At 49.4% G+C, this 13,289-nt stretch overlaps 1 protein-coding gene across 7 annotated transcripts in view; it reads left to right on the top strand.

Moving 5' to 3' along the window:
• Positions 1–13,289, top strand: part of TOP1MT (DNA topoisomerase I mitochondrial) — a 53,533-nt gene that overhangs the window by 38,976 nt on the left and 1,268 nt on the right. For all 7 annotated transcript variants that reach the window (XM_039522384.1, XM_039522385.1, XM_039522383.1 and 4 more), the window contains 7 exons: positions 1,578–1,721; positions 2,666–2,851; positions 5,657–5,725; positions 7,122–7,236; positions 8,080–8,207; positions 8,455–8,549; positions 11,258–11,407. In XM_039522384.1, the coding sequence (XP_039378318.1) occupies positions 1,578–1,721; positions 2,666–2,851; positions 5,657–5,725; positions 7,122–7,236; positions 8,080–8,207; positions 8,455–8,549; positions 11,258–11,407 (887 nt within the window). The remainder of the gene's footprint in view (positions 1–1,577; positions 1,722–2,665; positions 2,852–5,656; positions 5,726–7,121; positions 7,237–8,079; positions 8,208–8,454; positions 8,550–11,257; positions 11,408–13,289) is intronic.

Raw genomic sequence — 13,289 nt, 5'->3', positions numbered from 1 at the left:
CACAAAGTTATTTTAGGGGGGTTGCAGTATTGTCACTTACTTCAGAGTTGGGCAGCTGGAGAGTGGTGGCTGCTGACTGAGGGCCCAGCTCAGAAGGCAGCACTGCAGAAGTAAGAGTGGCAATACCATACCATGCCATCCTTCTGCATGGCTGCTGGTGACGGCTCTGCCTTCAGCGCTGGGCTTCCGGCCAGTAGTCACTGCTCTCTGGCCGCCCGGCTCTTAAGGTAGCGCTGCCGCCAGCAGCAGTGCAGAAGTAAAGGTAGCAGTACCGCACCTGCCCTACAATAACCTTGCAACCCCCCCAAAACTCCTTTTTGGGTCAGGACCCCTACAATTACACCACCATGAAATTTCAGATTTAAATAGCTGAAAACATGAAATTTACAATTTTTAAATCCTATGACCGTTAAATTGACCAAAATGGACCGTAAATTTGCTAGGCCCCTAGTTATAATGGTGCACTAAGATGGGTAGAAAATGGGGAGACTGTTCTGTTTTACAGTAATCCTGGCGGTGATGGTTTTGATAGTCTAAATTGGCCTGTATTGGGCTTAATATTAGCAACATGCTTTGTTCTCCCTTTTTACTTTAAAAAAGGCAATTTAAATCTGGATATGTTCTACAAGTCCAACAGGAAGGTTAATAAACATGCACAATATCAAAGCTTTCATTGTAGCGTTAACTCAGCCAGATTCCACTTAGGTTCACATCGAACAGTCTGTTAGTGATCAGATATGATAGATGTGCAACGATGGAGAGTTAGTGCTTTATCATTGCTTGTTTTATATTCCTAATCTTCTAACAATGAGACGTGCGTTAGTATGAGCTTCTTACAATAAGTACTGTGAAGTCAGTACTGGTTCAGTGCTTCTGCACAGCCATCAGGGGGCGCCCTAACCATTCGTCCAAAAAATGTAGTTATTCCTCTTTACCTTGAGTGACATGGATAGATTATTTAAAAAAAAAAAAATCATCCGAATACTGAACAGTATTTAGAACCTGGACAGTGTTCTTAACGATATTCTATCATCAAAGTAGGTCCAGTCTGGAATCAGGCAGTTTCCTTGTAAAGGGTTTTATTCCTGGAGCAGATTAGGAATTGTTCGACAAAACGTTTTTGGTTGGAAAAGGCTGGTTTGTCAAAATCAAAAAATGTTCACGGGAAAGGGTCTGCTTGGGTTGATATTTCTACACCAAAAAAATTATTATTATTATTATTATTTTTTAATTGTTGAAATGAAAAACTCTGGTTTTCCGGCTCAAAATAACTTTTTGCTTAGAAATTTAGGCTAACTGTAGTTGGGAAACAATGGTCAAAATCCAGACAGAATGTTCTGAAATGATTGAAATGAAATGGCTGGATTGACCTGAACCAATTAAGATGTTTGATTGGTGAACATTTTAGATGTCGACTTTTTGTCCCAGCCCAGGATGGGAAATTTTTTGAATTATCTCGAAATGTTTTGCAGGATGGGAAAGCAGTTCTTCCGTAGCTCTGTTTATTAGCTGTGACAGCGTCTGGGTGACAATGGATGCTGTGCAGGGCAAGTGGAAATGTTCATTTTTCCTTCCAGGGAGAGAAGGACTGGCAGAAATATGAAGTAGCCAGACGTTTAAAAGATGTAGTTGACAAGATCCGCTCCCAATACCGTGCAGACTGGAAATCCAGGGAGATGAAGAAACGGCAAAGATCCGTGGCCCTTTACTTCATTGACAAGGTGCCGGCTTGCTTCTCTGTCTTGTTGGGCTAGATGTTTTGCTTGTAAAATTACTTTAGCTGAGCTGCATTCGCACTTGCTGGGAGCTGCAAGTTGTGGGTTAGCCCACTCGTGGTCACAGAGAACGTGGGAGTGAATTGCGATGGAAATGTCCGGAGCTGTCTGTGAAAGCATGCTGGTGGTACAGCACCGTGTGGACGGTTACACACATTTCCTAGAAAACACAGCCCTCCCTTTGCTACCCCCCAGCACACGCTGATTTCCAGCGTCTGTGCTATGCCTGTCACGCCTGCTGCCACTTGCCCAGACGAATAAGCGACGCTGCATCCACTGACGCCAGAATTCTTTGTTGTAAGGGTTATTTCAATGCTGCTGCTTGTGGCAGTGAAGTCTGTTGAAAACAGGGCTGTGTTATCATTACTGCATGTAAATGCAACTGAGCCTATGTGGGTATTCACCCACGAAAGCTCATGCTCCAATACGTCTGTTAGTCTATACGGTGCCACAGGACTCTTTGCTGCTTTTACAGATCCAGACTAACACGGCTACCCCTCTGATACTTGACTGTCCTCTTCTGATATCCCTCCCCTGGGCCATCTAACCCCTGAACTATTTCCTACCTCTCTCCGGCCTAGCTGAAGGCATAAGCATAATGATACTTGCATAGCAAGGGTCCTTGGGATGCATTCCTGCCAGGGTATTTCTGCACAGCTGGTCGAAGAGCTGTAAATATGAGCATAAGGATGAATGATGGAGATGGAGCAAAGAAACTCAAGGGGCATTTAGAGTCTGTGGTGACTTGGGCTGTGCCGACCCCTTGGTGGAAAGAAGTATACAGTGTGTTTCTCACAGCATCGTAGCCTCTTTAGCACTCGTTTTGGGGGGTGGGGGTGTATATTGGAAGATGAGGGGTTTCCATGCCTGCTCTGCTGTGTTCCTCCCAGCTGGCCCTGAGAGCCGGTAACGAGAAGGAAGAAGGGGAGACTGCAGACACGGTTGGCTGCTGCTCGCTGCGTGTTGAGCACATTAAGCTGCACCCAGAGCTGGACGGGCAGGAGCACGTTGTGGAGTTTGACTTCCTGGGGAAAGACTCGATCCGGTATTACAACAAAGTGCCTGTGGAGAAACCGGTGAGTGGTGCTGGGGCAGGGTTCGCATGCACTCCCACAGGTAGCTAATCGATCTGTGGTGCCTGTCCGTCTCTCATCTCCTAGTACCTAAGCGTCTCTCAATCTTTAATGCATGTATTCTCCCAACCCCCATGTGAGGTAGGATAGAGTTATCTCCACTGTACACGTGGGGAAACTGAGGCATGGTGGGACTAAGTGACTCACCTCTGAATGCACAGGGAGGCTGTGTCAAAGCAGAGACATGAACTCATGTCTCCCAACTCCCAAGCTAGTGCCCTAATCACTTGGCCATCCTTCCTATAAGAGCATAAGAACACCTGTGCTGGGTCAGAACAATGGTCCATCTAGCCCAGCATCCTGTCTTCCGACAGTGGCCAGTGCCAGGTGCTTTGGCAGAATGTACAAAACTGGGCAGTTTATCAAGTGATCCATTGCCCATTGTTCAGTCTCAGCTTCTGGCAATCAGAGGTATAGGGACACCCAGAGCATGGGGTTGTGTCTCTGACCATCCTGGCTAATAGCCACTGATGGACTTATCCTCCATGAACTTATCTAATTCTTTTTTGAACCTAGTTATACTTCTGGCCTTCACAACATCCCCTGGCAATGAGTTCCACAGGTTGACTGTGCACTGTGCGAATTACATCCTAATGTTTGTTTTAAACCTGCTGCCTATTAATTTTATTGGATGACCCCTGAGTCTTGTGTTATGCGAAGGGGTAAAATACACTTCCCTATTCACTCCCCCCCACTTCATGTTTTTATAGACCTCTGTCATATGCCTCCTTAGTCGTCTCTTTTCTAAGCTGAACGGTCCTAGTCTTATTAATCTCTCCCCATATGGAAGCTGTTCCATACCCCAATCATTTTGGTTGCCCTCCTCTGCACCTTTTCCGATTCCAATACATCATTTTTGAGATTGGACAACCAGAACTGCCTGCAGTATTCCAGGCGTGGGCATACGAGGGATTTTTATAGTGGCATTATGATATTTTCTATCTTTATGATGGTCTTATTTCCTCAAGGAAATTGAAACAAAATTTTGACGCTGGTCTGATTGTCTACTGCAGCCTGTCGTGTGCAGCCATCGAGGGCCGGGCCCTCAGCTGGTGGAAATCAGTGTAGTTCTGTTGACTTGAAATTCACGCCAGCTGGATACCCGGTCCAATTTTTCTCCTAGCAAAACGGACTCATAGACTCATAGACTTTAAGATCAGAAGGGACCATTATGATCATCTAGTCTGACCTCCTGCACAACACAGGCCACAGAATCTCACCTACCTACTCCTGTAACAACCCCCTAACCTATGTCTGAGTTACTGAAGTCCTCAAATCGTGGTTTAAAGACCTCAAGGTGCAGAAAATCCTCCAGCAAGTGACCCGTGCCCCATGCTGCAGAGGAAGGCGAAAAACCTCCAGGGCCTCTGCCCATCTGCCTGGAGGAAAATTCCTTCCCGACCCCAAATATGGCGATCAGCTAAACCCTGAGCATGTGGGCAAGACTCACCAGCCAGACACCCAAGAAAGAATTCTCTGTAGTAACTCAGATCCCACCCATCTAGCATCCCATCACAGGCCATTGGGCCTATTTACCTGCTAATAATCAAAGATCAATTAATTGCCAAAATTAGGCTATCCCATCATATCATCCCCTCCATAAACTTATCAAGCTCAGTCTTGAAGCCAAATATGTCTTTTGCCCTCACTGCTCCCCTTGGAAGGCTGTTCCAGAACTTCACTCCTCTGATGGTTAGAAACCTTCGTCTAATTTCAAGTCTAAACTTCCTAATGGACTCGAGCTCTTCTGTGTCTTAACACTTCTGAGCTCAGAGGTTTTATTTTCAAACTCCACACCTCCCTGCCCCCTACCCCTCTGCTCTGTAGTTATTGTCACCATGCGGGTTGGAGTCCACGTACATGCGGATGTTCTTCAGACCATCCAGCGTCATTGGGTTTGTACTTGTAAGTTGGTGAAAGATGCTGAAATACACTTGAGTGACAAGCTCTTTTAATCACTAGTTATAGTATAGAGGGAAAAAATATACTGGGCCATATGTCACTGGCCTCTGTGTATTTAGGGTAATATTTTTCTGTCCTCATTGACTTCAGCCTAAATTAGCAAATGATTCAAATGCATCGTTATCTAGTGACGGCAGAGAGGCACCTGGGGTCTATACCCCATGCTGCCACTCTGTCAATGGGTAAGAGCGTTACCTCTGTGTCCCTTTTCCTGATTTGTAACATAGTGTGATACGCATCTCACAAGGGCGGTAAAGCTAAATGCAGATGGGTAATCTTGCGAACAAGGTAAAAACATTTGCCCAAGGTCACAGGGAGAGAGTGGATAACCTGGGAATTAAATCTAGGAGCCCCAGCCTTCTGCTGGAAGATGGTGTAATACATAAGAACATAAGAAAGGCCGTACCGGGTCAGACCAAAGGTCCATCTAGCCCAGTATCTGTCTACCGACAGTGGCCAATGCCAGGTGCCCCTGAGGGAGTGAACCTAACAGGCAATGATCAAGTGATCTCTCTCCTGCCATCCATCTCCATCCTCTGACAAACAGAGGCTAGGGACACCATTCTTACCCATCCTGGCTAATAGCCATTTATGGACTTAGCCACCATGAATTTATCCAGTCCCCTTTTAAACATTGTTATAGTCCTAGCCTTCACGAGGGTGTTGAGGCTTAGCTAACGTTGCTTTGGGATTCTTGGATGAAGCATCCAGTGGAGGGTAGCATCCGGGAGAGTTGCCACAGCACATCTGCATGGCCCATTGGTGTAATTCTTTGTGTCGTTGCAGGTGTTCAAGAACTTGCAGTTATTCATGGAGAACAAAGACCCAGGGGACGACCTCTTTGACAGGCTGAATGTAAGCTGGATTCGTCTTGCTCTTGAAACTGAGGGGCCGGTAGTGCCCACTTGAGCTAGGCAGATAGTTGCCCCAGTCTTGCCTGCAGGACCCCAAGCAAGTTCAATTCCATACTTCCCTTGAGCAGAGAGACTGCCAGACCTGGCATTACAGTGTGTGTATAAGCGGGTCAGTTGGATGAGGCCACTGATTTCATTTTTACTCATGACCCTGATTTTTAATGCCCGTCTTCTCCCATGATTAGCTAGTGCAACCTGCAGTGTCCCCCAGCACCCCACTGTAATCTTTGATTTCTCAACCCAGTTGCTGCATGAGGATTAACTCAGCAGCTGGGCTCTCCGGACCCCACGCCCTGGTGACAGACCCGCTGTCTCCAGCAGATTAGAAAACTGCCTGCAGCAGCTTAGAACAGCTCCAAACAGTCCAGGGGTTCAAAGTCTGCAGAGGGTCCACAGTCTAGAGGCCGTATTTAGACAGAGCCAAACCTTTCGCTTGCCGACAGGGCAAGTGGCTATTTCCTGAGGGCCGCTATGCTGTCAGAAATGGCCTACATCTGCCAGTTTCCATGGGGGTAGCCTGAGCCACCCTCCAGAAGAGAGGCAAAACAAGGCCGGGCCTTGAGACCGAGGGCCTGCTTCTCTGGTGCCCGCCAGCTGTGCAGAGTCGGGGTTTAACCTGACCTTTCTGACGTGCAAGAGGTTTTAACGCCTCTGCAAGGTGCAGGGCAATTTAGAGTCTGGCCTGCAACCTTCTGTGGTTTCTCTCCTGGAATCTGGCCTCCTGCCGAGTTATGTGTTAGCCACCAGCCCATAAATACACGTTAACGAATCGTTTCCATTTCTGTGGGCACTTCAAGGACTTGCGAGTCTCCCCCTTCCACGCTACCCCAGCTTTTGTACCCAGTCTGCTCCCCTCGCTGCATTCACACAGCCCAAAACGTTGTGTCTTCAAATGCGTGTGGTTTCTGTGGGAGGGTTCTTATCCGTGAGGGCAAGGACGCCTAGCTAAGTAATCAGAACACGAGGGTCTCGGGTCCTGCTACCGTTTTGGACTTTCCAAGCACAAACACCAATGGTCTTGTTGTTTAGTATCTGCTTCTTTTGATGAGACTGTGAGTCCGTGTGGCTCAGCAGTATAAATTCAAGCAGATGTTGGGCCAGATCATTAGCTAGTGCAGGTCCATTGAGCTCTGCCAGTATACTCGAGCCAGTATACTCACCAATTTCAGAGCTGATGTGCAAAGTGACAAGAAATCTACACACTTCTGTGCTCCTCATCACTGTAGTTTTTTGTGCCTAAAGTCTGCCCGCTTACAAATAAAAGGGAAATTGAAAACTAAGCACTTTATTTTCCTGCTTTTCACTAATTTCCCCCTCTGCCTTGTCTCTTTGTTCAGACAACAGTCTTGAACAAACACCTTCAGGATTTGATGGACGGGCTGACAGCCAAGGTGTTCAGAACTTACAACGCTTCCATCACTCTGCAGGAGCAGCTGAAAGCGCTCACGAATGGTAAGAGAATGTTTCCTTAGGCAGCTTGTGGAACTCATGGCCACATGAGGCAGTGGGATCAAATGCCACATGCCCATAGCAACATGCAGTTAATGTGAGTTAGGATGAAAGTTATCAAGCCTCCGAGATACCAAATGAGTGAAATAATAGTCAGGAAGGGAGTATTTTTTGCCTTTGTTGCACAGTGGGATAGCGATATCATCTTGGGCTTATTATTTGGCTTTGCTCTGAAGCATGATTTGTTAGTTATCTCTGGAGGCAAGATACTGGGCAAACCCTTTGCGCCCCCAGGCCCTCTTTCCTTCTTCCGACCTCTGATAAATCATTGGGTAGCCAGTGATTTTAGGTTATTGTTCATTTATTGTGTTATGTTATGATGAACATGTCATATTCTATATAATCATTGTATGTCAAATAGAGTTACGCTGTAGGATTATAGAGGTATAAGATTGATTTCTGTAGTTCTAACTGGTGCATGGATGTATTAGGAGTTGGGTATGCGGTGACATTCATAACTTTGTTGGAAACTTCAATACAATGGATAGAAGATAGTGGGCCTTGTGATTGTGTTACTTGCCTATGGTTTCATCTGTTCTTATAAGCTCTAGATAGAAAACAAGCAGAGATAATTCTGTTTAACTTGAGGCTGTAGCTGCCAGAACTTAACCCTCAGTGGTGTAATACAACACCACTAAAACTAATTTGAAATAAAAATGAAGGCTGCAGGTAAATAGGTATATCCAGGAAATCAGTATTTTTTTCCCATCTTGAAAGCCTGTAATTTTTACCCTCCTTCCATTTCCTGTACCGGCTGCGTAATATAATGACATTGTGTTTTTCCAGGTGAGGACAACGTGGCAGCGAAACTCCTCTCCTACAACCGAGCCAACCGAGCAGTGGCCATTCTGTGTAACCATCAGAGAGCCACGCCCAAGAGCTTTGAGAAGTCGATGCAGAACCTCCAGGCCAAGGTAACAGAGGCAGGATGCTGATAACAGCCTGAAGAGTTATTGCTTCTGTGTATCAGCTGCATTTCAGGGTTGCTAATCCTGACTGTGACCAGGTGTTGTGTGAGCTGGGCTGGAAGTGACAAGGAAACTCAATAGCGTGTATGATGGAGGCGAGACGGTGGCACTGGGTCGCTGCTGGGGCGGAAGCGACATCAGGCCTTCTCCAGGAAGAAGGAAAGCTCAGGGTAGTTTGTGTTTGTTTTCCCAGATTGACGCCAAGAAGGAACAGCTGGCCGAGGCGCAGATGGAGTTGAAGAGAGCCAAGGCTGATCTCAAAGCCAAAAAGGATGTGAAATCTAAAGCGTGAGGGTCTCGTGTATCACAGTCTTTGTTAGCAGAGGGAAGCGGGCGGGACTGGGGGCATGGCTAGACTATCAAATTAAGTGGACATACAGCCACTGCAGTCATTAATTTGATTTTTAATGTCCACACTATGCTCCTGCTGTTGGCGGTGAGCGTCCTGACCAGGAGCACTTGCAGCACTTTAACTGGTATTGTGGGGCCCTTACAGCCGGAGTCCCGCTACCCAGGTTCAGGCTCTCACCAGGCAGTGGGGCTCCGCCTGTCAGCGCCAGCTGGCAACAGTCGATGTACGCAACACAGTGTCTGCATGGACATTGCGTTGATCTAACTGCATCGACCTGAGCGCTCCACCTCTTGCGGAGGTGGAGTTAAGCCGGTGTAGTGGGCGAGTTACATCATCAGGAGCGACATTCTCCTATAGAGTTAGATAGAGGTCAGCTGCCTTATGGCGACCTAACTCTGTCGTGCACACCAGGCCTGGGTGATACGGGATCTGTGGACTGGGGAGAGGGATTGGTCTTGGTAGTTTTTCTTAGCCTTGTTTTCAGTTTCTCCTGCCACTCCGAGCTTAGAAAATCCTTGCTGTGAAACGTCAGTGGGGGAATCACTGGGGATCATTGTGATTTTGAGGATGTTCTAGCATGGCCTACTGGTTAAAAATCAGCTTCTGACCTAGCTCTTAGGCCTGGAGCCTGCAAGAGTGGAGGTTGGGGTGTTTCTTTATTGGAAATCATCCTGTATAAAGGCAGATTTTGGACACCTTTATTGATGCTGCTGATAAAAATACTACCCAGACACATGGCACGTGCTTCAAGCTTCTTGTGGGTAGAGACATTTGATCTGGCACAAAGTTGTGCCCTTGGCCAGAAGAGGGAGTGAGGAGGAGGAGCACTGGCATGCATAGAAGGCACCTTTGCCATCCAGTGATGGTTTCAGAGCTCTGAATTGCTTCATGTCCCAGAGACTGATTTCCCTTCTGGGTGCTGGTTGTCATGGTGACCTTACTCTCGAAGACCACATAAAAACCCAGGTGTTCTGTTCAGCTCTGTCTTTTGAGATCCACCTTAGTGCCCTAACCAAATCCTCCTCGTCACTATCTTAGGAACATTTCTAGGCTGCATGCCATGTGGTCTGAACCTCTCGATGCCAAGCTATGCAGCCATTGGTTCTAGGATGGATCATTGGTTGCTTCATGGACTAGCAGATTGGATGCTCTGTAGGTCTAACAGGCTTGTGCACAGTGCTGAAGCCAAAGACTCTTTCCAAGCAGTCGAGTCTTTCAATCTTACTTCTCCAACATTAATCTTTACACAGGCTCCCACATCATTGGTATTGGTTACCGAATTTCCTTGCAGATGATGGAACACTCTCCATCAAACTAATCCCATATATCCATGACCTTGTGCCTCCTTTATACTGTAGCCTTTTATTTTATTTAAAGTGAACATAGTAATGGGGTATTCTACCACCGTGGGTTCGGCTCTGGTGGCTAGCTTCAAGCTCAACAGAGTGTAGATCACCTCTGCTACTTGCTTTAGATATAGAGTCTCTAGGAACACGCAGAGACCAAGTGTGGTGACCACACAGACATTCACAAGTACGAGGTCTAGTCTATTTTACGAGTTTTATTAAAGTTACAATTAAAGCTATGATTACCCAAGCATACAGAAATGCTGCACAGACCTATGCACACATTACAACTATAGTTATACTCACATCCTTAATTACAGTGTTAGGGTCTGATGGGTCTCTCATGGCTTGATCATCAGTAAAGGGATGGTCCCTCATGGAGTTTCCCATAGGAGCTCAATTTTTCCACTCTGGCCACCCCCTTTGTATAATGTGATTTTGTCTATACCTACATTCTGCGCATTTCCATAAAAGGGTCAACCCTCTTTGGTCTGATGGCCCCGTGAAACTTAAGGGACCCCAATTTCTATAGGTTGTGTAGGTTCTCTTTATTCTCATTAGCGTTGATGCACCTTGCGGTTAGGGCATGCGTTAGAACAATGTGATTACGGGTATCTTGTAAGCAAAACCAAATATTTTTCCTGTTAATTTTTTGCAATATCACCCATTAGTGCATCTTTTCCCTTCATTTTAGGGCACCGGGTTATTCTTCAGTCACTTATGTCAGCATATCTTCGCAAAAGGCCTAAAATCTTACAGGCCTCAGCCAGTAGGCCTTGCGTTTCAGCCGTTCTTACTTAGATGCCTAATGCACGATGATTCCCTTCTAACTACTGATCAGTCTTATCCCCTTATAATCCTATAACTTAACTCTGTTTAGCATACAGTGATTGTATATAAGTTAACATGTTAATTCATTATAGTATCACACAATAAATGAACAGTAAACTAAAACCATTGGCTACAATCCCAAGCTTTTATAGTTGAAACCAATGGGAGCCTTTCCACTGACTTTAACGGATCAGTGCCTTAGGTCCTAGTGACTGTTAAACAAAACCTCTGGGTCTCGATCCTCGTGGCTGAGGCAAAGGGTGGGTCTTGGCTCCTTTTCCTGGCTTGGTCAGAGCAGCAGGCTCCGTCTCTCGTTAAAGCGAGGCGTCCGGTGTCTCTGCTTGCCGTGGCGTCTGTAGGCCTGCCAGCGCGCAGAGGGGCAGCACTGCAGCGTACCGCTCTATTTCAGCCCTGCTTGGTTTCCCTTTTTTACTGACCCATCTGACTTGTCCCTGCTCTTCCGCCAGCGCCGTGGAGAAGAAAAAGAAGCTGCTGGAGAAGCTCCAAGAACAGCTGCTGAAGCTGAACGTTCAAGCCACGGACAAAGAGGAAAACAAGCAGATTGCTCTGGGCACATCCAAGCTGAACTATCTGGATCCCAGGATTAGTGTGGCCTGGTAGGCTCTAGCTCTCTTCAGAGCTGTTTCTTTACCCTCCTATGTGCCTATCCCATGAGCACGGCCGCGCGTGCTGCCCATGCAGAATGAAATAGCCACTTGCCCCAGAAGCATAGGCGCCGACTCCGTGAGTGCTGTGGGGCTGGAGCACCCATGGGAGAAAAACAGTGAGTGCTCAGCACCCACCAGCAGCCCCACTGATCAGCTCTTCCCTCGCCCCCCTCACAGCACTTCCCTCCCAGCGCCTCCCGCCGATCAGCTCCTTCCCCTCCCTCCCCAGCCCGCCTGCCAATCAGCTCCTTCCCCTCCCTCCCCAGCCCGCCTGCCAATCAGCTCCTTCTCCTCCCCACCAGCTCCTTCCCCTCCCGCCAATCAGCTCCTTCCCCTCCCTCCCCAGCGCCTCCCGCCGATCAGCTCCTTCCCCTCCTTCCCCAGCGCCTCCCGCCGATCAGCTCCTTCCCCCCCCTCCCCGGCCCGCCTGCCAATCAGCTCCTCCCCCTCCCTCCCCAGCTCGCCTGCCAATCAGCTCCTTCTCCTCCCCACCAGCTCCTTCCCCTCCTCCCCAGCGCCTGCCGATCAGCTCCTTCCCTCCTCCCCAGCGCCTCCCGCCGATCAGCTCCTTCCCCTCCCTCCCCAGCCCGCCTGCCAATCAGCTCCTTCTCCTCCCCACCAGCTCCTTCCCCTCCCGCCAATCAGCTCCTTCCCCTCCCCCCAGCGCTTCCCGCCGATCAGCTCCTTCCCCTCCCTCCCCAGCGCCTCCCGCCGATCAGCTCCGCCGATCAGCTCCTTCCCCTCCCCCCCCCGCGCGTCGCGCCGATCAGCTGCTCGGCCTCCCTCCCCAGCGCCTCCCGCCGATCAGCTCCTTCCCCTCCCTCCCCAGCGCCTCCCGCCGATCAGCTCCTTCCCCTCCCTCCCCAGCGCCTCCCGCCGATCAGCTCCTTCCCCTCCCTCCCCGGCCCGCCTGCCAATCAGCTCCTTCCCCTCCCTCCCCGGCCCGCCTGCCAATCAGCTCCTTCCCCTCCCTCCCCAGCCCGCCTGCCAATCCGCTCCTTCTCCTCAGCTCCTTCCTCCCTCCCCAGCGCCTCCCGCCGATCAGCTCCTTCCCCTCCCTCCCCAGCGCCTCCCGCCGATCAGCTCCTTCCCCTCCCGCCAATCAGCTCCTTCCCCTCCCCCCCAGCACGTCGCGCCCACCACGGACAGCTGTTCAGCAGTGAGCAGGAGGCGCTTGGGGGGAGACAGCTGGGTGTGCTGGAGGAATCGGGCGGGGCAGAGGCAGAGCAGGAGCAGGAAGAGGCGGGGCCTTGGGGGAAGGGGGTGGAGTGGAGGCGGGACCTGGGGCGGAGCAGGGGTTGAGCATCCCCCGGAAAACGACAAAGTCAGCGCCTGTGGCCTCAAGTCTCTGGGTCTGGGGGAAAGGGGGGTTTTCAGAGAAAACCAGGCTGGGCAGGACCAAGGCTGCCGGGAGAGGGGCTGAGCTGCAAAGCTGAGCATCCCTCACAGGGAATGTCCTGCAAGCAGCTCTTGTGTATAGCAAGGGAGCTTCATTCAGGCAGCTCTGCTCTCCCCAGCTGTGGCAGGATGGCCCAGGGCACAAAGGCGAGCTCTCAGGAAACTGGGTCCCCAACCGGCCTCGTCTGAACGGCGAGCTAGCATGTGGCAAATTGGGTGGGAATCTCCGGCCCTGTAGTCTGCCGTGCCCTGACTGGACGTGTGGATCCTGCTACCGTGCACTAGCAGTTCTGGAGCGTGGCACCAGGGTCCCTCCAGAACGGTCAGTCGCCGCGGCCTGCCCTAAGTGAAAACCAACAGCTTGAGTTGCAGCCGTTGGAAGCCAGTGCAGATCCCAGAGCACCTGGTGTCTTGCACTGTTAGTGGGAAACTC

This window comes from Mauremys reevesii, linkage group 2 (assembly GCF_016161935.1).
Source record: "Mauremys reevesii isolate NIE-2019 linkage group 2, ASM1616193v1, whole genome shotgun sequence".
NCBI classification, from domain to species: domain Eukaryota; kingdom Metazoa; phylum Chordata; order Testudines; family Geoemydidae; genus Mauremys; species Mauremys reevesii.
The sequence above is the reverse complement of the archived record's forward strand: the minus strand, read 5'-3'. Positions and strand labels throughout refer to the sequence as shown.